Here is a 21,693-nt window from a genome sequence, read left to right as displayed (position 1 = left end):
TTTTTTAAATAATATTTCCAATTTTATATTTACGTATATTGTTCATTTAGTTATACTTGACTGACGGACAAACTTGATGAATAATGGGGGGGAGTCACTTCCACCGGAAGTTGCTTTTATTTTGAAATCTGTTCCTTCCGCGTTCTTACCGTAATGCTCAGTACAGACAAGCACCGCTAAACAAAGGTGACTGGCCCTGCCTGTGTTCCGGAGTGAAGCCTGGCTCTACCGCAGTGGAAACATGTCCGCTGCACCGCCTGTCACAGACCGGCATGTTTTTAACCGACGTGAACGTGAGGAGCCCCCGGCGCTGAACCGGAGAGGAGGCGGACACGCAGCTCCACGACAGACCGCACCACACCTCCAGCGTCACCGGGTAAAGCAGCTCTTCAGCGGATGTCGTGCTAGCCGCGTCGTCCTAACGTGGGACCCCGGGGAGCAGGTGTCAGGGGAGCCGCGCTGTGTCGTAGCTCCGCTCACAGAGCATCTGGGATCGTGCTTCTCATTCATTCCTGTTAAAACTAGCAACAGCAGCGCCTCAGCCAAACTCCATTCAGAAAGCCGACTTTTACACAATCACACGTTCTCAAACAAGCGGCGCAGCACTTAAAGAACACGACTCGTGCATATACAGCGTTAACATGATCAAGTATCGAAATCGGGATGTATATGAGACTCATGTAAGTTCCTCCTCGGTTAATAAGAGCTATAAGAGCTGTCTGGGGGTAATACACACAATGTGATACAGTAGTTAACTCCACGCGAAGGGAAAAAGACGTTTTATGTGATAAACTCCTCATGTCCTGGTCTGTGAGGCGTGGGTTGGGTTATAGGGCAGCTCAGCAGCTTTAGATGAGCTGCTGTCTCAGTGCTAACTGTGACATGTTCATCACAACGAGAGAAAACATCATGTGACAGATTCTCATCGTGAGCTCCGAGAGAATCTGAACAAAGTCAGGAGGAAGCTCACCGACAGCGTGTCCTCAGCTTCAGTCTGTTGACAGGAGGATGTTATAGGTCAACACTGACTCCTTTCCACCAGGAGGAGAGCTTTAATGACCTCTGGGGGTCAAAGGTCATGTCCCCAATGTGACCACAAGGGAAGTTCAGATTTACACCAAACAACATCCAGATCTTGGTTGGAAATGTATTTGTTAACTCTTGACTGTTTTGGTGGAATTCTTTCATTCTTTAATCTTTTATTGGAATCATCTGTCTTATACTTTCTTTACTTGTCATTGGCCAGCCATTTAGCAAGTTGTATTGGGACTCATGACATATATATGATGTGATTGATATAACATATGATTCAAATCACTGTCACTGACATAAGTATTTGACATAAGTGTAATTCACATGAGTTGGCCTTCCCTGAAATGGAACTTCAAAGTTTTAGTCTATAAATTTAAACTTCTCCATTTTCTGTAAGAGTTTCAGATTGATGGGTGAAGTCGATTTTTGTTCGTGGTGATATTCGTTATTGAGGAAGTTGGAAGTGCAATGCTTTAGAGTAGGAGTTGAGAAGCTATTTCCAGTCGAGGGACATTTAAATTGTTAAAGTATCCTGCGAAGGCCATACTAAATTGTCTGTTTGCAGCAGTTTTTTTGTAACCATTAAAGCTTTTAAAAAATGGTTTGCACACTCACTGTGCCTAAAGGGCCTTATTTCGAAGTTCAAGCGCTCATAATCAGTTCAGTATTCACAGTCTCTGTTGCATTGTGCAGGCATATTTCCTACACACATAGCATTAGAATTTTACTCCCTGCGAAAGCTGCAAATTTCACATGTTTCTTCTATTACCCTGTTAGGACAATAACAAGACAGCAAACCATATTTTATGACCAACAGTTGCATCAAAACTTCTCCAAGAGATAGTGAAAGCTAGCACCTATCTGAGACTCAAAGTAGTCACACCCCTAATTACGCATCATTTAAAGCGTTAATGTAATTTAAACTGATGAGTAAATATAGATAAAGAAGTCACCCCCTGAATTAAAAGTCAGCCCCTCTAAAGTTGTCATGAAGGGGGAATTAGCTGTAGAGACCAAATCTCTAAACGTAATTAATTCTGATGCAAAGTTGGTTATTTTAACTTGTGGGTCTATGGGGATTGACTTGTTTTTGGAGCCTGTCTCAAGTGGCCATTCAGGAAACTGTATTCCCGTTTTGGCTTTGGGGTTCGGTTAAGAAGGGTAAGACAAAAAGTGGGGGCACATCTGGGAAAACATCTGGTCTAAAGGAGTTACAGTGTGCAGGAGCAGCTCTGTTCATGTCTGTAACTTTGTCACCACAGGCTGATGGCAGCCAGACCCGACCTGGACCACCCATTGATCCCAGTGCCGGGTGGCCCCATGTGGACGACCCCACCACCAGAGAGCCTCAGCTGGATGACTGTGAGCGGATGGGGACTTTGTTTGGGATGCTCAACAAGTGCCTGCGAGGGATGGGCTTCAGCCAGATGTACTTTGGAGACAAGATAGTAGAGCCAGTGGTGATTGTGTTCTTCTGGCTGCTGCTCTGGTTCCTGGGTATTCAGGCCCTGGGACTGGTGGGAACTCTGTGCATCATCATCATCTACATCCAGAAGTAATGAGAGCCGACGATAAGCAAAGCCTGCTGTTTTCTTTGGTTAATACTTACACATGCAGGACTGTAATAGCAACGGATGTCATGACGGAATATTAGGTGGATCTATGGTTTTTAGGGGGGGGGGCCTGTGGAGAGGGCTTTACTGCTCTGTAGTGATAGAGACAGACGGACCTTAGCTGCTTTCTGGAAATGCTGTAAAGCTTGTTGAGTCAGGATTCTTCAGGATTGTCTGGTCTGGAGCGTCTCCAGCCTCAGTAGAGAGCAAGCGAGCTGTCCTGCTGCCGCTGCTGACGTGACATAATGGTATTGATCCTGTGATTTAAAGGAACCGAAACCCATGGTGGGAAATGCTTTGTTTCTGTTTGAGTCAGAGGCCAAGAGTTCCAGTGCTCAGGAGATCAAACTGCACCCATCTGTGTGGAGTCTCACACTTTGCTGTCATACACTGTGAATGTGGCGTGCAGGCACAGCAGTAATATGACTTCAATCACTAAGCGTGGGAAACAGTGTCTGGAAGTAAGCTGACACAGAATACATAATTTGTTCTTTTGAAACCTTTTTTGCTGTAAAATGTTTACTCTGTGAGCAGTTCACCAAGCGCTCTCCAACAGTCTGTCACAAATTCATCTCTTGAAATAACCTTTGATTATCTTCTGGCCCACCAATCACTGGTGAAGAAATAATTGGCCTGTGGTCCAAACTTACTTGTGCTATGTATGCACACTATATTCTGATGAATGGAAAAGTGGTTGAACAAAAACGTGTTCAAACAGACCTATCAATAGCCCTGAAATTGCACATGTCTAATAAATACAAGTAGAAGTCTTCTCAAGGGAGTAGTCAGAAATGTGAAGAATGTAAATATGCAATTCTCACAGTCATGGAAAGGTTTGAAATTGGTAAAATGGATAAAACTTAAAACTGGGATTTGCTTTGGAAAATGTGTTCAACAGATCAAATATTCTCATTCCAATTCAACTGTGGATTGACAGAGTACCTTTGTATACTGGGTGAAACTTACAGTAACGTACAGTTTGCTTTGTCTTCCAGTTAGTCCAGTTAATGTTCAGCTGAGGGACTTTACAGTGTTAATGTTTGCATAGCGCTGGCCGGGTAAACTGATGATGTCAAGATAAGCATATCACCCTGGATGTTTCTTAGGGCTTTGGTTACATTTCAAAATGCTGTGTATATTCAATATGTATTTTTAGTCTGCATGACATTTAGGTTAACTGGACCTATCGGCCTGTTTTATTTAAGGGGGATTAACTCTAAGGGCCCTAACTACCTGGAACAGGGCAGTGCTGAGTGTAATGCGAATGTACCCGCCTCCATCTAAGCACCCATGGGTGTGCTGGTCTTAAAATGAGGTGTGGTCAGACACATTTTTGGTGCATGATATCTTGAGGCAGTGGAAAGAGACAGTGGTGCAGAATTTGACTTTTATTTTAACGCTCATTATCAGAGAGGGATATGCTTTTACAAAAGCAGATGCACAACTAGTGCACATTCAGCTTGTTAAACAAACACACACACACACACACACACACACACACACACACACACACACACATACACGCGCGCGCATGATCTCTTTTATCTGCAGAGAAATGTTCTCTCCTATTGCCAGAAAGGTCCACCATCATAATATGAATCCATCAAGGTCCCAGCTCACCTGGCTTATAAAGGGATTGGGAGCTGGTGCTCTGATTGGTTTGTTGCATGTTACTCCCAAAACACCCATTTCTTAAAGGAATAGTTCACCCTAAACACTTTTGGAGTTTCAGGGGTAAACAGCATTGCAGGCGTTTTGGGTGAACCATGCCTTTAAGAGACTATAAATACACCTTTGGAACCATGAGCCTGGCACAGTGACAATGTTTCCTGCAATTAAGCAAACAGAAATGGATTTGGATGCAAACTAAATGCATTCTTTTCCATGAGTTTATATCATTTTAATAGAGCCCTGAATGCCTTTTTGAATGCCCTGGGCAAGAGGATGAACCTCAAATGGCCATCAATGTGGTTGTGGGATGTATAAGTAACATATCTAAGTATAGAAGTGCTGCATGAATGTGTGTGTGTCAGTAGGTGAATGTGGCTCGTGGAGTTAAGTCCTTTCAGTGGTCTTTAAGACTAGAAGAGCCATTTACCGTTAACCCCAGACTCCTGCAGTGCCCCCCACAGGGTCACCTGGGTTACACGGCCATAAGCCTCCTGCAAGTTTACCAAACACATGTTGTCTGGATGATCAAACTCCCATAATCCCCTTAGCACTCCTGCGAGGGTAAAGAGCTGGTCCAGTGTTCAACGGTCAGGATGGAATGTGCACTGTTCCTCCTGAATCTAAAGTTTGACAATCAGTCTGAGCCTCCTCTCCAGTCACAGAAAGACCAACCTAAATGTTTAGTGTTCTGTGGGACGTGTTGTTGGATGGATGATTGTTCTGTTTTTGTTTGAGAGAGTCGTTCTCGAGCTTTAAGTCATGGTTGACTCCACAGTTGCTAACATGACCACTATCGTTTATGAGCCATAAGCAAGTGTACAAGTTCCCTAAACACGATCTGCTGAAGTCACCGAGAGGAGTCAACACTTAACTGCTCTGCTCAGATTAAATACATTCACATTTAGCATACCTTAAAAATATTTGCAGCATCATTTCTCCCCAAAACTGTTCACTGTAAATGGTTGCGTATGAATGTAGATGAATTGTGAAACAAGGACAGTAAATACGTAACAGTGTGGGAACACGAGGAGCTGGATGTTAGTTTGGTTGGCCTTTAATTGTAATGATAGTCTCAGGTAGTTTTTTACAGTTAATCACATTTCACTCTTCTGTTGTTTTTGTACATTGTGTTGACATATCAAAATGTGCAGGCGTCCATGTGAACTGATCACACACTGTAGTCATCTCACTGATTCTAAATGTAACTGCTGAGTACAGGGGAAGCATTACCACTCGCTCACTGAAACTCATGCTGCATCGGCCCTTAAGAAAAATCTATTCTTTTTATCATAACTTTGTTTGTAAGGCATCTGTACTGAGAGATTTATGTGCTAAAGAAATGTTGAATTTAAGTGCACTTTGTATGATTAAAAGTGAGCGTTCCTAAAAATGTTCTTTGGGTGTCACTGTGTGATTATTGCATATTTGATTTGAATTATATTAGCAGAGTCATGTGATCCACGGCTGTCCCCACAGCCATGCTGCTTTCATAACTAGACGTTTGTCAATTATAATAAAACGCTGACAGGCACTTCTGGGAGAGGGATCGCTCACTTGTGACTCTCCCTGAGCTCTCTCTGTTTCTTCCCCCTCTGTTCTTTGCTAGTTTTTCCTCACTCTAGTCAAGGGTTAAGGATGTTGCACCTTGCACTGATTGTTAAGCCATATGAGGAAAACTGTGATTTGTGAATATGTACAAGTAAACTTTATTTGTATTAAATTTGAATAAACCCCACCATGCCGTTCTTTTAATGACTAAGTCTAATGGGCACATGGTTTTTCTTGCCACAACATGTGTGCTCTGCGGATTGTGTTGAATGGAGCTGGATTAGATTTGCAGGAGACATGTCTCCATTCTGAAGTGAATAAACCCCTCCCTGACAGCAGGTATGTGTTTATGAGAGTCATAAAGGTGAGTCATAAGTCCCCAAGTACAGGGTTCACTCAACAGACATGTTGTCAGTGGTAATTCAGACTTTATTATTACCGACAAACATTTCTTTGCAAATGGAGCTTGTGTGCATGAAGCAGATCCCACTGAACACAGATATACAGATATTTACAAGCACTCTTATATTTACAATCATATACATATACACAACATAAGCAGCTTCAACTGAGAACCCCATGAAGACCATTTGAAGGATCACAGCTTGGTTCAGTACAAAAGGACAAAGTAAACACAGAAACACAGGCAGGTGCTTCTATACACAACTACAACGAAGTTCACTTAAATACAAACCCCCCGCAACTAACAGAAGTGTGTGCCTCTTGAATGTTGTAATGTTTGTTAATGAGATAAACCCCGAACGAGCTTTGAAAAAACCCACTAAGATGTAGCACCTACTACTCTTCAGTGACCTCAGGGTTTTTTTTATAATAAGAGTCTGCTGCAGCCAAGTCTTTTCGCAGCACCTGAGCAAAAGAACTTAACAGATTTCTAACACATTGCTGTCATTTATGGTCCAGTAGCTTCTTCCACTTGTTAGAGCGAGGGTGGGGCTCAGCTCCTTTTATAATCACATCCCAGCCCTCTGAAGCTGAAAGGAATCGAATTGTACTTCTGTCCAGGCTTCTTAATGTGCTTGTTTTGATCAAGACAAACTGATAAATGACACAGTGAATTCAAATTAAACAAAGTAACATTAACAGAGAAAAACAACCTTTATAAATTTGTCTTGTGCAAATCAAGCAACATCATGTCATTTTCATTTGAGGAGTAATGGAGGATTTTTCAGAAGTGGGTTTTTCAAAGATGCTCAGGGTTGTTATGAGAGGAAAAGATGCTCAGCTCTGTCACTAGAATGTGATGGTTCAATGAGACTCAGTGTCTCCAGGCTGAGGCAAACTTCTATCGCACTTTGGTATATACATGAGGCCTAGAGGAGGTCTGAGTGACAAGGCCACCTTCACTCTACATTTATATCATGTACTGTGTTTTACAAAAAATATGTACAACATTGAATAAAGTGCTAAAAAAACACCTCTCAGGACACTTTGGGATGATGTCAGACGGATATAAGACATGTGAGTGAGAAAACAGGACGTGAACTTGACAATAAATCAAGTTTTCTGCTCTTCAACAAAGTTCAACTATAAATACTGACTGGTTGCTGCTTCTCCACTGGGAGCATTTGCAGTTTCAATCATTCTACACAGAATAGATTTCATTTGTAAAACTAAATGAGACATTTAAACACACTGGATTATTAATGACTAACACACTGATGTCTGCCATTTCTGTCAGACTTCTGATGGCAGCAGCTCAGTGGCCGTTGCCGCCCTCAGAGAGGATGCGGCTGGGCTCGGTGAACTTTGCCGTGATGATGTAAAACAGGGCGGGGCCGGGCACCAGGGCCAACAGCGGTAGGTCCTGCTCCAGCTTGCCCAGTCGGGAGATGGAGATGATGCCGTACGCGTGGAGCAGCCAGTGGCTGAACAAGACGACCAGACGCTTCTTCTTAGCAACCAGGTGTTTGAAAGACTGGTGGGGGATGAACAGAGGAAAGAGGTTAGGACCAAAAACACTGAGATCAGCTTCCAATAGACACTTATCAAGTGCTCTATGAGTCTGAAAGTGTTTGTAAGGCCTAGAATTTCGAACGTTAGAAACTAGAATTTTAATTTAACAATGTTTTATGAGAAATAATATGATGCAGTGACACAATAGTAAATGAAATAACAAGTAAGATTTATTCATAGTGAAAAGTCTCACTCACTCCAGTATTAAGTATAAGCAGCTCTTATGCTTTAGAGTAAGGATGCCACTGTGTGGAAATCTTCCAACAGGTGGTAAACTTGTGAGAACTTGTTACCAATTACACCGGACATTTAACAAGTGTCTGTGGCTCAGCGTCTTTAGAGCGTTAACTGACTGAGATCTGTGACGTTAGATTTCACTTGAAGTTGTGTGCAGTGTTCAATTACACAGACTGTGAAAGTCCACTTCTACCACTGATACACAAAAATAAAGTTTTATGTCTTGAAAAAAAGGAAACAGACGGTGTGGCTAGCAGACTACCACAGCAAGCCCACTTTAGAGGAGGTCAAAACTAGTCAGTTCAATTTACAGGTGTGACGACACTTTGAATGTTACTACATATGACTAAGATATGACTACTACATATGACTAAGATGCAGGGGCAGTGCGTGTGGTTACCTGTATCTCAGTGGCAGACATGTAAACAGCGAGTGTTACCAGAGACAGCACCAGCATGATGTAAGGAAACGCATAGTCTGAAACACACACACACACGTCAACCTACACAACTAGTTATTATTTTAGGTGTGACACTACATGTATATGGGATTCAAATGTTTAGCTAATAGATATCCCCAAAATTTCCGTTGATTCACTTACAACAGATATTTGGTTGTATTACACATTCTCTGAAATGATATGTTTAAATATGGAAATGTTACATTATCTAATTAAATGGGCTCTAGTTTACATACATTTCTCAAACAGAAATCTGAAGGAAATACATTTTGTTGACATATTAGAGGGAGGGAGTTTGGACATTCCTTTTTAACATTCTATAAAATCAGAAAATACTGGCGATATCCATGTAAATTCATTTTCACCAGGGAAAAAGGGTTCTATAAATCAGGGTTTGAATAATATGAGAACAAACCCTCAATCGACTCTCAGGATAAAGACAGGAATAAACCTTGAGGGTTTGGTGATTGTAGGTGATACTGAGGTGGACATTTCTGGCTCAGAGCGTTAGAACAAACTCATTTCGAGAAAACCACCTTTAAAGATAATGCATGTATTGTATATATAGTTAAATCTAAAGATGCAAATAGGTCGTATTTTACTTCACTTTGCCTAACAGTTTTCTATCACTGGTCTGAAAGAAGATATATTAAGCAAAATAACCCCAAATCTCAAAACTGACCAGTGCATGAAAAGAAATAACACCATAACCTGACGTTTTTTAACAGCTGTGTAATATGGTCCCAAGCACATCAAAAATGACACAACTCTCCAACAGTAGTTCAGGATGGAATATGAACTCACAGAGCAGCCCTCCTCCCACGGCCTGCAGCACTGTCAGGATGGGGAAGAAGTAGAGAGCAGCGTAGATGCTTTTGAAGCGGTCAGATTTACCCAGACCACAAGCTATCTTCTTCACCAGCAGAGGGCGCAGCAGCATCATCAGAACCAGGCAGAATGCATAGTAGATCAACACAATAGTGTAACTGAGGACACAAAACCAGAAAGCAGTGATGTCACAAAGGTATATTATGGTCTCAAAAGATGCTGATGCTGCCAAAGTTGGTGACAACACTGAGTTTCCCCTGAATTATCAATAATTAGATGATTATTGGTAAAACATACATGTCACACAACACAGGACCAACAAGATTCATATCCTGCAAGATGTTGTATGAAGGTATAAAATACTTTGACTTGAGTGGCTACGTTTATAAAGTATATAATAAGTGGCTTTACAGTGTGCCACACTGATAAAAGTACAGATTTAGAAAAGTATTTAAATAAATGTAAAAAAGAAAGAAAAAGACATGTTTTTCCACCAAATTTGGTTAAAAACTGCAAAAAGAACTATCTATAAATCATGTGTTATTATGATCCCCCACAGGCAGATGACAGAAATCCCCTGGCACCACCACCCATTGTTACCACAATTATCACAGTACGTAACGTAACGTAATGACGTCATCACAAGCGAACAATATGACAACAACAATCTCCTGCGGCCAGCATGAGAGACGTCAGTTTCAGAGGGTTCATTTACTTGGCAACATGTAAATACTGTTTCAAAGACTTCTCCTTGCTGCCATCTTTTTGTGTATGTGTTCCATTTTCTGTCTTCAACTGCATAATAAACACGTTTTTTTAAAGCAACCCAGACGTCAGCACTTACAGTGGGTAGACAGCCTCCTGGGTGCAGTGTATGGTGTTGATGTAGTCTGGGCTGGGGTTGTATAGCATGGTGTACCAGTCTGACAGCATCTGGACACCACAGGAGCGGATACTGAGTATTCCCACCGGATCGGTGACCAGCAGAGTGACCACGGCCGACACGCTGCACTCCAACATGGCTGTGATGTGCTGTAGAAGAGCACTGGAACTAAACACACAACAACACAAACACGGAACTAAGTTTCACACTACAGACTTCAAACAAAGCATATGGAGAGTAAGTATTCCAGGAACAAAAAGAACAAAGTAAATGAGATCTTTCGGAACACGTAGAGCAGCAGTAGGCTCAAATTAAACTCCACTGTAAACACAGTCCCGTCTCAACACTACAAAAGTAACAAGTTACACTGTCGCTGCTCACACACATCCAGGCTACTTCCACACTGATATGATTTGTTTTAAATCACAACCATTTTGCATTTTCTGACATCCACCCTACTCTGGAGTTCACTTCCAGATTGGGTCATCAGTCACAGGGTGACCTTTCTGATTCGTCACTCTCTTATCATGTGAACCTTTTTCTAAAGAAAACAAAATCGGTTCATGCAACATGGATAATGACTTACAAGCAATCCCTACTCTTACTTTTCTTCATTGCAGTTCCTCATTTGACATATTTTTTGCAACTAAGCAAACAAATGCTGAGATTATAGTCAATGTGTGTGTGTGTTTGTGTGTGTGTCATATTGTGCGTGAGCCCACCTCTTTTTTCCAGAGTACCACTCAATGAAGAACCAATGCAGCACCAGAGGCAACATGGCCATGAATCCCAGATAGAGCCAGTCGTAGAGATCAGGCGACTCAGCGCAGCGTTCACATACCTTCTGAAGGTTGGACCGCTCTCCACGAGGACACACCTGGCAGGACACACACAGACGACTGAGATTAGAACTGTGCACCCCCACATCATTGACTGCTTATGCACTCACCATAAGTAAAGCATATGAATTGGGATTTCCCCAGTTAGAAGATGTGCACCAGGCCTGCTGTGTCACTGTGTGGTAAAATAGGACTTAAATGAAATGAATGTGTCTCACCACAGTGACTGGGATTGCTTTGCATGCATCTCTCTCCTCTTTTTGCTAACACACACAGTACACATTTGCATGTATTCACAAATACCATTGGTGCAGAGATAGTGTGGTAGCAGGAGCAAGCCATCAACTGCCATCTCTCTGTTCTCACAGTTGAGTCAGCCATCTTGAGCTAGTGTGAGACACTGTCGCCCACATGACCTGCTGCTTGCTTGTTTAGTAGATTGCCGCTTGTGCTCATGGTTGCTTGTTGTGGCTGTAGTTGGATTACTGCTCTTTGTTAAGTAAGGGTAATAGTGATTGGGGATTTAAAAAACTTTTCTTATAAACAGATGTATTTTGTGAATATTTGTGCATCCCTCCTATGATAACAGCTTGTTCCTGTTAGTGTTTGAATTCATGCCTTCACTGTTCATCCCATGAATGTTGTCCCCACACTTTTAGGGGACAACAAATCTGAGATTTACAGTTTGGTTATCGATACAGAGGTGGTGCCCTGTAATGCACCGGGGCAGTGACCACACGGAGCAGTGGGCAGCTATATACAGTATTGGAAAGTGACCGGGGAGCAGATGTTATGCTCTTTCAGTAATTTACTGCTTGTCTCTGTCCCTCTATCATTCACTCTGCACACTGCAAACCGAGCACGCCCCGCCATACATGACTAAATTTACAAATTCTGTTGTTTTTGTGTGTGTTTATGTGGCGTGTTTATGTGGCGTGTTACCTTTCGCTCAAGTTTTGGGACTATCATACAGAAGCTATGCAATTATTTTATAGTAATCAACTGCTTATAGTGATGAATTTGGCCTGAGACAAATATGATCACCATAAGCAGTTTCCACTGTACTAGAGTTCCGCCGGGAGGCGACATGAAATTTGATGGAGGCGGCGCCTCACAATTCTCTATGTAGGAAAAACCCTGAGTGGTCTGAGTGATCAGAAGTCAGGACGCATCTGGCTGCGTTCAGACCTGAAAGTAATGCTTGTGATCAGGTCCCTCAGGACGGATGTTAATATCAGGTCTCTTTCATAGCACTGATGGATGATGGACAATGTCCCACAGACAGACACAACATAGCAGTCAGACGTAAATATGGTGTTTAATACTCACGCCACACTCTCCCTCCACTGATCCATTGACCGTCATCCTGCCACAGTACAGGCCTGGACACGTTGAGCTCATGGACACAGCTGTAAGGACAGACACACAACTTAGACAGCAGCAAACACGTTGACAGCACAAGCACTTTGTTACAGGTTTTTAAGTATGAACACAAATCTGTTCATTCATTAACGTTAGTGGAATTAGGCGGTTGAGGTCAACATTCATTTCTGGTAGCTAACGTGGAGATGTGTTTATGTACCTGACAGAATTCACACTGTGTCGGACAGAGGAGGAGATGTGCATCTCTCGTTTTGTTACTGTCAGTAAATACAGGTGATGTCTATGCAACAGTATTTCACACTGTGAGCTTTCTGGAGAGAAACGTCATCTTAGCTCGAGACCAAAACAACCAGGAGAACTGAACCACACTTCCGCCACTAGGACACAGTTACAGTTTATTAGTCGCTGTTTAACCCCTGTTTGAACACAATCGTGTCTTTATTCCATTACAGAGACATAACCTAATGAAGCGCTCGGACTAGTACAGAGCAGTGGGATGGAGTTAGCTAGCTAGTTGACAGGTAGCTAGTGTGGTAAACCCGTTACTAGTACGTGCGGTGAAAGACTTCTAAGAGGAGAACTAATCTCACATTAAAGACAAGTCTTACTTACACATTTTGGACCAATGAAGACTAAAACTATTTCCTCGCCTCGGTGCTGCTAAACTGTTTTCTGTCGCTCTTACAACACACCCATGACTAAACCGGATGTGGACGAAAATACATGCAACACAAACAGGACCTCTTTTTTGGTTTTATGACGGGTCGCAAACAGTGATCATAAGGTGCACACCGCCACCTTTCGTACTGGGGTGTTACTACTTTCAACTTGAAGTCGTCCGATTTCGGTTTAAATGCATAATGATGTGTTGTGACCTCTGTGAATCTGTTTCCACAATAGCAAAGAACAAAAAGCGATAATTAGTTTTTTCCATCCAAACTTCCATAATAACAGATTTTTCTCTAACTTATATGGTTCTAAATTTCGTTCTAACGTGTATTTTCAACAGCACAACAGGACCTGTTAATGGAGGGTTTAAAAGTCCCATTTAAACGTAAGCTCCATACCCCACAATTGATTGTACACAAGTGGTGCATATTCTTCCAAATGTTAATAAGATAAGGTAAGATAAGATAAGGTAACCCTTTATTGGTCCCACGATGGGAAGATTTGCAGTATTACAGCAGCAAGAGTCAAAAAGGCATCAGCAAGTAATAAGTGCATGCAATACTTAAGTGTACGGAATATAAAATATATACAGAAATATATAAATATATAGAAATAATTAAACTAGTATATACAGTTTAATAGTATCAAGTATTTGGGTTGTTGTTATCGATGTTATTTTTCTCAATGGTTTGTGACTTCTTGGTCATCAATATAGTTTCTGTTTTGACAGGTAGACAAAGATTATGAAGAGTTTAGCTCTCATTAGTTCACTTTTTTTATGAACATATTTTATTGGATTTTCAGAACATTGCAGAGCAGTACAATGACACAAAATATTCCAATACTAACACCCCCCCCCCAAAAAGCCCCATGTCCAAGAATGAGGGAATAAACAACAGTGTAGTGTGTACAGTATATATCACTGAGCATTAATAACACCACAACAGCGTAAAACAATGGCAATAAAAGAAAGACAAATAAATACATACATAAATGTAAAACAAATAAGTGACTAAATTGTTAGTTTGTTTGTTTAAACATAAAGCTACAGCAAACACTATTGTTTGTGAATCTTTCCATATTGAATTGACCAATTAATGGAGACAAATGATGCAGAAGTGTAAATATTTCAAAACAAAAGCCAAGAGGACACCCACTGGCAAAAATAAACCATCAAAATAAATAAAGTGATCAGTCAGGAGAGAACCCATTGAATTTTGTGTGGATTGGGAGCGGGGGGGTGTTAGGAATTAGTTTTAACACTCTTTAACATTGCAAGATTTTCCACATTGTTGTTGATTCTTCCAACAACAATCCATTGATCGTGATGAAACGAATCAGGCATATTTAGAGGACTGATATTTAGGAGTGGGTGCAATCTTGTGCACATCAAAGTCAAATATTAGGCTTTGGCAGAGGTACAATCTACTGAGTGCAAATACTAGATCATCACATGGATGCTCATAACTGATAATAATTCATAGTGCAGGTTATCTGGTCAGTGTTAGGTTCAGTGAAGCCAGATAATGAAAACATATCCTGGGTTTGTTCCACTGATGAAATCACCAAACTGTCGTATTTGTAAATCCAGTGAGACGCAGTCTGAAATATCCATTGTAATCAGTGTTTTCGCTATAGCTGCCTACCCATACACTGTAAATGACTGTCTACCATGTTACAGGGACACCGATGAACAAAAATCTATCACCAGTTACCATGGCAACTGTATTAAACGTCAGACGAAGCTGTGAGCACGTTCGTGTGGAGGGCGTGGCCACTGAGAGGGATCGTAGTGTCAGGAAGAGAGGCACAATCTGCTCCACATCTGGGACCAGTGATCTTCTGAGGTCCGCTCCCTGACGGAGACACTGAGGAGAAGGAGGAGAAACAAGACGAGGCTGCTGTTCTCTTCCTCCGGGAGAGATCAACAGGGCGGCAGCAGCAGCGGCAGCAGCTCTCTGAGGATGTGTGCGTGTTTTTCTTCTCTCTGCTCCTCCCGCGGCGTTGATGGGCTAGAAGAACAACAGGCGGACTGAGCCTCCTCTCCTCTTCTCGTGAAGGATTGCACAGGTTCCAAACATTCAGCGGCGACACGAACGGAGTTGTGTGAACGCGTCGTTGTTCTTCCTGGATACACAAGCTGCTGCTGTGTCTGAGACGTTCAGGCACCGTCAGGAAAGCAGAGAGACAGAGAGACGCAGTTTGTGTGTGTGGAGACGAGATAGAAATAATGGCGGGCATTTTAGATTTAGCATGCTTTAGTAAGACCTTACATTATCACAGCATGTAATCAAATAACACAACATTCAGGTGAGTTGTTGAACTGGAGGTCTACATGGCTATTTTTTCTATTTAAAAAACTTTAGCATAGCATTAGGCTACACATGAAATTGATGCTATTCCTTACTAGCTTAGTGTCGCTAAAGGTTGAACTAAATTCTGCATTTCACATTGTATCAGACTAATAACTGCTGAAGGTGATTCATTTAGTTTCAAAGTGTATGTTTATGGAATTATAAATCTATTTCCACCAAGAGACTTGAGATGCAAAACAAACATCAATCTAATCCACCCTATTATTGTTGTAAGCTCCATATATGACATTGAATTAATGTGAAACAGTTGCTGAATCAGAACACATGTATTTTGTATGAAAAGCTCCTGGGGCCAGTGACCTGTGATATTCTCAGAGCTTTAGTAAAAAAAGTGCCACAGGGAAATAATGTGGCACAGACAAAATGAACAGCCAGCAGCTGATACAACATCAAATGCAACAATAGTGTAGAACATTGGTACATATCATTCCAAAAAGTGCCAGACATTACACTGTATACTTTGATCTCAGACACTTTTATTCTAATCCTACATTTAAACTAATGTCACACAATGACAGATAGTTCAAACTAACCTAATAGGTCCCTCTTTGACTATTACCACAGACTTGCTCGTGTTTTCTGTTGATGAGTATGGAGAAAAATTAAAACTGCAAATGGATGAGGAGGAGTCACCTACCAGCAGCTATGTGTGAATCCAGGAAACCAAAACTGACAGACAATATTCGGACTGGACGCATGTGAGATCGGGGATGAGTTTTGTTGTGTTGTTTTTGCACATTATCGATGGAGTCGACTGTTAGCACGGCCCTGTGGGGCAGCAACTACACCGCTGAAGACTCCCGGCCAAGCTTCACCGACCAGCTGGTGACTCCCTCACCTGTTGTGCCGAGGTAATTTACTCAGTCCATCCATTCATCCAGCTGTCTGAGAAATGAAAGTTACATTTGTGTGAGTAGAGAGAAGCAAGTTGTTATATTGCAACAAAGGGGCACCTGCTAACTGGCACCTCCGCTATCCGCACCATTTCCTGGAGCTGACAAAAACATTTTCAATCATATCGCCAAACTAAGCTCATATCAGCTGAGATACAATTAGCAGGAGAATAAGGGTGGTGGGATATTAAAGCTCGTATACATTTTATGTATGTACAAACCACCTTTTCTAGTTTCCTATTCATACACATTTAATTTCAGATGTGACAAGTACACTAATGGTTTGCAGGAGTCAAATTTCTCTGATCACATTTATTCTGTTCGTAGTCCCTCTTAAAAATTCATGTACGCTAGCCTCATTTCTGCATTGTTTAGTGATTCAAACAGGTATGTGGTAATTGACCTATAAACCTATTACCAATCTGGGCTTTGTAGGCAGTATTAAGAACCAGGACACCATCTTGCTACATGGATAGATAGCTACTGGTCTAGAGTGACTTTACAGTTCAGTCCGAACCAAAATAAAGGGGCCTCAGACAAGTGTGGACAAACGGACCAAAATTTGGTCTGACCAAAAAAGGTGGTCTTGGTCCAGATAAAAATCACAGTTCACATAGTTTGCTGTGGAATTTCTTTTTAGTTTTTTTTACTTTTGGACCATTTGAAGGAAGATGAGACAGCATTAAACTAAAGAAGAAGAAAAGAAGAGGAATGATTTCTTGTAGTCTTCACCTCCAACGATATAATGTTTGAGTGATGACGTAGTTAATTTTGACGTTAGTATTAGTGATTATAAAATTTAATTTTATTCATTCAAAAGGAACGACAACCTTTTTCATTGCACTTTATTAAAAAAGTTAGCTATTACAATAAACACATTAACAACACACTGGAGACCTTGGTTCGATCATTGATAATGTGAAAAACTGCTCCTAGAAGTAGCTGCTTCTGGAAAACACAGAATAACCAGGTGTCAAACATTGATACTGTTTTGATTGTGTCTGCAGAAGTTTGTGTAGAAACTGTCAGCTACCAAAAGCTTGCCACACACTTTGATCAGATGATTTATCATTTTAATTATATTTAATATATATTAATATTTATATATATTAATATTAAATTTGTTGCCATCATTTCATAGTGTATTTAATTTGGCTATTAAGTGCACTGTACCTTAGAGATAGTCTGGTACTGCATCACACTAGTATTTGATAATTAGTATCAACACCCAGCCGTTATGACAATGTTTAGGTTTTGGGATTTACATGAGGCGCTGTTGGCAGTTGTGAAAACATATTGTGCCCAGACTTTGTTGATTGCACAATGATTTCTCTTTCTTTTATGGTTCTTTAGGGTTGTTTCCATAGTGACCAGCCTAGTAACCGCCACCGCAGAGGCCACAGTGGGAACCATAGGAAACCTATCAGCCTTCAGAGACGAAAGAGGGAACAAGCTCAGTCAAACCCACCAGGCATCGACCCCGGCACTGCTGAGTACCGCAGAGGGCAACTCTGTCCTTCAGGGCATCACAGTGGCAGCTCAGGCCCTGGTGCTCCTCTCCATCTTCCTTCTCTCTTGCCTCGGTAACTCTGCAGTCGTCATCGTTATCATCAAACACAGGCAACTTCGAACGGTGACCAACGCCTTCATCATGTCGCTGTCACTGTCCGACTTCCTCACAGCTGTTCTATGTCTGCCGTTCTCCTTCGTCATGCTCTTCAGTAAGGACGGCATCTGGATGTTCGGGGATCATTTCTGTGTGGCCAATGGCTTTTTCAATACCTGCTTTGGTATCATTTCCACCCTGACTATGACTCTGATCTCCTTTGACAGGTACTATGCCATAGTTAGACAGCCACAGGCTAAAATAGGGCGCCAGAAAGCAACTCAGTTGTTGATAGCTGTGTGGGTGACTGCTGTCATTTTCTCTTTACCTTGGTACCTACTAGTTCGGACACCTATAGAAATCCATAAGAGAGGGTTCTACCATTGTATGTATGTGTTCCACTCTGGGACTTCACGCATGGGGACGTCTTACAGCATCTGTCTGATTGTTATTTGTTATTTACTACCCTTCTCCCTCATGTGTTTTTGTCACTATAACATCTGTAAGACAGTGCGGCTCTCAGAGATCCGAGTCAGGCCAGTGACCACATACGCTTACTTATTGCGATTTTACAGTGAAATGAGAACAGCCACCACAGTTCTCATTATGATTGTTTTCATCATTTTTTGTTGGGGGCCATATTGTTTAATGGGGTTGGTTACAGCAATGGGAGACTACAAATTCAACCCTGCAATGGACACAGTGGCCATCTGGTTCGCCTGGGCAAATGGAGCTATCAATCCTTTGATCTACGCCCTGAGGAACCCCAATATATCCATGTTACTTGGACGGAGCAGAGAGGAGGGTTATCGGACCAGAAATATTGCTACGTACCTTTCCAGCCAAACCCAGAACCGTGAGAGTCGGCTTAATCAAGCGGAGAGGATTAGGGACCGCTACGTAAGTCGCGTGGGGGTGAATCATAACAGCCGGATCTCCAGTTCAAGTCCTGGAAAAGGAGGAGAGGTGGCAATGTGGGCCTGTAAAAACCCCGCTGTGTTCTTCTGCAGGGACGGCCAGCCTGACACTGCAAGTCTACCCAACTCTGTCAGCACTCGTAAGATGAAGACAGCTGACACCAGCCTGTGAAATTCTGGAATAATTCTCAAACATCTTATAATGGTTTTTATCGTATCTGTATGTATTTATTATTATTATGGATACAGAGACTGCTGTCACCATTATCGAAAATACCTGATTTCTGTCTCGTCAGATCACAGAATCTCAAAAGTGTTAATACCACTAGTGTTCCAAGAATCAACAGGATCATGAGTATAGTACTATTCATTTGCAGAACTATTCACACAATGGGAAGACAAACATTTTGAGTTATGAATTTATTTCAAGCAGCTGCTGTCTGGGATCCCGTCAATGATTTAGTGCAGAGCATCCCTGTTGAGAACCATGATATGTGTTGATACTTGCGCTGCAAAGATTGTCATGTCAGATATGTTGATGAAGCAGAATTGGAAAACTGATAAAGGGTATATAGTATTTTTTAATCCTAAACCTTCCATGCTTGAAATGTATTTGTACTTTAGCCTACATGTCTTTTTCACACCAACAAAATGACATCATTAGCCATTTGTTTGAATGCGTAAAAGAACCTAAAGATACACTTCCCAAACAATCAACCCCTTAATCTCTTAATTTTAACTAGCACCAGGAATTGGTCAGTGAAGTTCATCCACACATCCTCGCAGAAGAGGTGATTTTAAACGACTGTAGCTGGCAAGCTAACCGCTAAAACACTAAGCAGGGAACATCATTTCTGCTAGCTAGCTTATACAATACACACATTTGTACCATTGACTCGTGCCATAGCTGTCAGCAGTTTATGTCTGGTAGAGCATGGTTATAAGTGGATGGCGCAACACAGCTATTATCCTTTTCTACAGAGGTCACAGCTAAGAAGATGGTTTGCTAGTGGATCCCAACAAGTGAGTTGCTAAGTTAACTGGGACTTTGTCCTAGTGGGCCAGTGGACTGATGAGACCACGTGAGACCTTGACGCGTGTGTGTCCCAGGACCGGGCTCACTGGATGTTCAACCAACAGTACCTGTAGTATCATGCTGCAGGGATTGTTTCATATGTCATCACTGGTAAAGATTACATATGCCCCTCCGAGCAAAAACAGCATGAAGTTATGATGCTGCTTGTCATGGTTGTCAGTTTGGTCTTGAATTCAAAATTTAGTTGTTTTCTCTCTTGTTCAGCTCAGTAGTTCTATAGAAGCTTTGTGAAACTAAAATGGCTCAGTAGAGTGCATACATCTGCCAAGGCCCAACAGATGCCTTATAAAACACATTTAATTTCACTACATCTGGATTTTTCAAAAATCTCCTAAAAATACCTATTTTTAAATCGAGATTCATGGATTATTCTCTAAACCCTTTCTTGCAATGTTATAGAAACTGAAAGAAAATGTCCCATCCATCCCCCAAGTTTCATAGTTCAGTTGTTTTTGTTTAATCTTGCTTATAACAAGCCAAACAAATGGAAATGGGTGAAAACATAACTTCCTTCGAGTTAATAATTTGAATGCCTTTATCTGCAGCAGAGTTAGCTCTCATTATCCCATCATTTGTTTTATGGATATGTGATTATCTTTCAGTTTGAACCAGTGTTACAGCTGAGGTGAAAAGGCTGATATGGTGTTTATATAATGTATATTTTTGCTGTAAGCATGAAATATCCTAAACAAAATGGGTTGAATCACACAAAGAAAAAAACTTTTTTTACAAACTGGACGTTTTGGCCTGTCAGAGCAGGAGACGCACGGGTCGCAGAGTTGCAAAAAAAAGTTGCAATTAATATTATAAAAGCAATTCTCCACTGTGCTGAATCAGCTCTGGAGAACAGTCCTGTTGCAGCCACTATCTTTCTTTCATACGGGAAAATGTGCACTGGCTTGTTTGTATTTCTTTAAACCAATCACAAGACCGACCAAGTACTGTCACGGGGAACCTTTTTTGATGGGGTATTTGTACGTGTGGAGGTGATCAATGCCTTAAAATGGGTAATGGGCCTGGCTAATGGCTAATAAAAGAACCAACACCACAAAAACAGTAAAAGACGCACATCAACTGTGCAATTCATCTTTTACACTATGTTCAGCATGTAGGTTGGTAGTTCAGAGGCTGTTGATGTTGTTGTCAGGGTTGGAAGTATCTCTCAGAGGCTACCAAAGGAAGATACATTTCTCTGTCCTAATAAGAAGTGTTAGTGTGACCTCAGCAGTGTAAAAAAAAAAAAGGATTACTATTCAGACAATATGTTGTTGTATTCAACCAAGCTCTGAGAGTGTTCACTTTTTAGTGCTGTTTCGCCAAAGCTGCAGCAGCGAAGAGGATTCAGGTGCCAAACAGGAAAGGGATATATGACATATGTATATGTGTAAATGCATTTTCATATCATCTTTTCTCAAAAATAAAATGTTAAATTTTTCATCTTCAAATTCTACTTTTGTCCCCTCTGTGAAAAATGTGTTTTTCATCCACCCAACCATGGGGCCAACTCATCTTCGTCATGGAAAAAGACACTTTATCTTACAAGTGCTCATTCTGTATATATGGATTTATCAGGTCACATCCTGTCCTGCACCTAAAGGTCATCTGCTCTTTGAAGACTGTAGAGTGCTATTTATAGACTAACACAGACAGGACAGGAGATCTGAGAGAG

The 21,693-nt window shown here is 41.4% G+C and overlaps 3 protein-coding genes across 4 annotated transcripts; 2 read left to right on the top strand and 1 right to left on the bottom strand.

Annotated features, from left to right (window-relative positions):
• The first annotated feature begins 154 nt into the window (after window positions 1-154).
• Window positions 155-5,710, top strand: fam241a (family with sequence similarity 241 member A). The gene is made up of 2 exons (XM_035168032.2): window positions 155-376; window positions 2,295-5,710. The coding sequence occupies exons 1-2, from the start codon at window positions 242-244 to the stop codon at window positions 2,589-2,591; spliced, it is 432 nt and encodes a 143-aa protein (XP_035023923.1). The 5' UTR covers window positions 155-241; the 3' UTR covers window positions 2,592-5,710.
• A 562-nt stretch (window positions 5,711-6,272) lies between these two features.
• LOC118116358 (jnk1/mapk8 associated membrane protein) lies at window positions 6,273-13,203 on the bottom strand. Its single transcript, XM_035168031.1, has 7 exons — window positions 13,081-13,203; window positions 12,415-12,494; window positions 10,969-11,123; window positions 10,208-10,414; window positions 9,340-9,521; window positions 8,476-8,552; window positions 6,273-7,800 (listed from the first exon to the last, which is right to left on the bottom strand). Exons 1-7 carry the CDS (start codon window positions 13,082-13,084, stop codon window positions 7,582-7,584), a joined length of 924 nt encoding a protein of 307 aa, XP_035023922.1. The 5' UTR covers window positions 13,085-13,203; the 3' UTR covers window positions 6,273-7,581.
• Window positions 13,204-14,892: 1,689 nt separating this feature from the next.
• On the top strand, window positions 14,893-21,469 carry LOC118117020 (G-protein coupled receptor 135). Of its 2 annotated transcripts, XM_035169046.2 has the most exons (3): window positions 14,893-15,447; window positions 16,077-16,363; window positions 17,759-21,469. In XM_035169046.2, the coding sequence occupies exons 2-3, from the start codon at window positions 16,257-16,259 to the stop codon at window positions 19,098-19,100; spliced, it is 1,449 nt and encodes a 482-aa protein (XP_035024937.1). In that variant the 5' UTR covers window positions 14,893-15,447; window positions 16,077-16,256; the 3' UTR covers window positions 19,101-21,469. The 2 variants fall into 2 exon arrangements, with proteins under 2 accessions (XP_035024937.1, XP_047197773.1); XM_047341817.1 differs by having other exon boundaries at window positions 14,893-16,363.
• The last annotated feature ends 224 nt before the right edge of the window (window positions 21,470-21,693 follow it).

This window comes from Hippoglossus stenolepis, chromosome 10 (genome assembly GCF_022539355.2).
Source record: "Hippoglossus stenolepis isolate QCI-W04-F060 chromosome 10, HSTE1.2, whole genome shotgun sequence".
In the NCBI taxonomy this organism is placed as follows: domain Eukaryota; kingdom Metazoa; phylum Chordata; class Actinopteri; order Pleuronectiformes; family Pleuronectidae; genus Hippoglossus; species Hippoglossus stenolepis.
The sequence above is the reverse complement of the archived record's forward strand: the minus strand, read 5'-3'. Positions and strand labels throughout refer to the sequence as shown.

Excerpts from the sequence above, each read along its gene's own strand:
- LOC118116358 (XM_035168031.1), bottom strand. Across the intron at positions 11,124-12,414 it reads CAGTGGAGGGAGAGTGTGGC|GTGTGTCCTCGTGGAGAGCG; the intron begins GTGAGTATTAAA and ends GTGTCCTGCCAG. Across the intron at positions 9,522-10,207 it reads CAGGAGGCTGTCTACCCACT|TTACACTATTGTGTTGATCT; the intron begins GTAAGTGCTGAC and ends TTGTGTCCTCAG.
- LOC118117020 (XM_035169046.2), top strand. The coding sequence starts at position 16,257 with ATGGAGTCGACTGTTAGCACGGCCCTGTGGGGCAGCAACTACACCGCT. Across the intron at positions 16,364-17,758 it reads CCCTCACCTGTTGTGCCGAG|GGTTGTTTCCATAGTGACCA; the intron begins GTAATTTACTCA and ends ATGGTTCTTTAG.
- fam241a (XM_035168032.2), top strand. The coding sequence starts at position 242 with ATGTCCGCTGCACCGCCTGTCACAGACCGGCATGTTTTTAACCGACGT. Across the intron at positions 377-2,294 it reads CACACCTCCAGCGTCACCGG|GCTGATGGCAGCCAGACCCG; the intron begins GTAAAGCAGCTC and ends TTGTCACCACAG.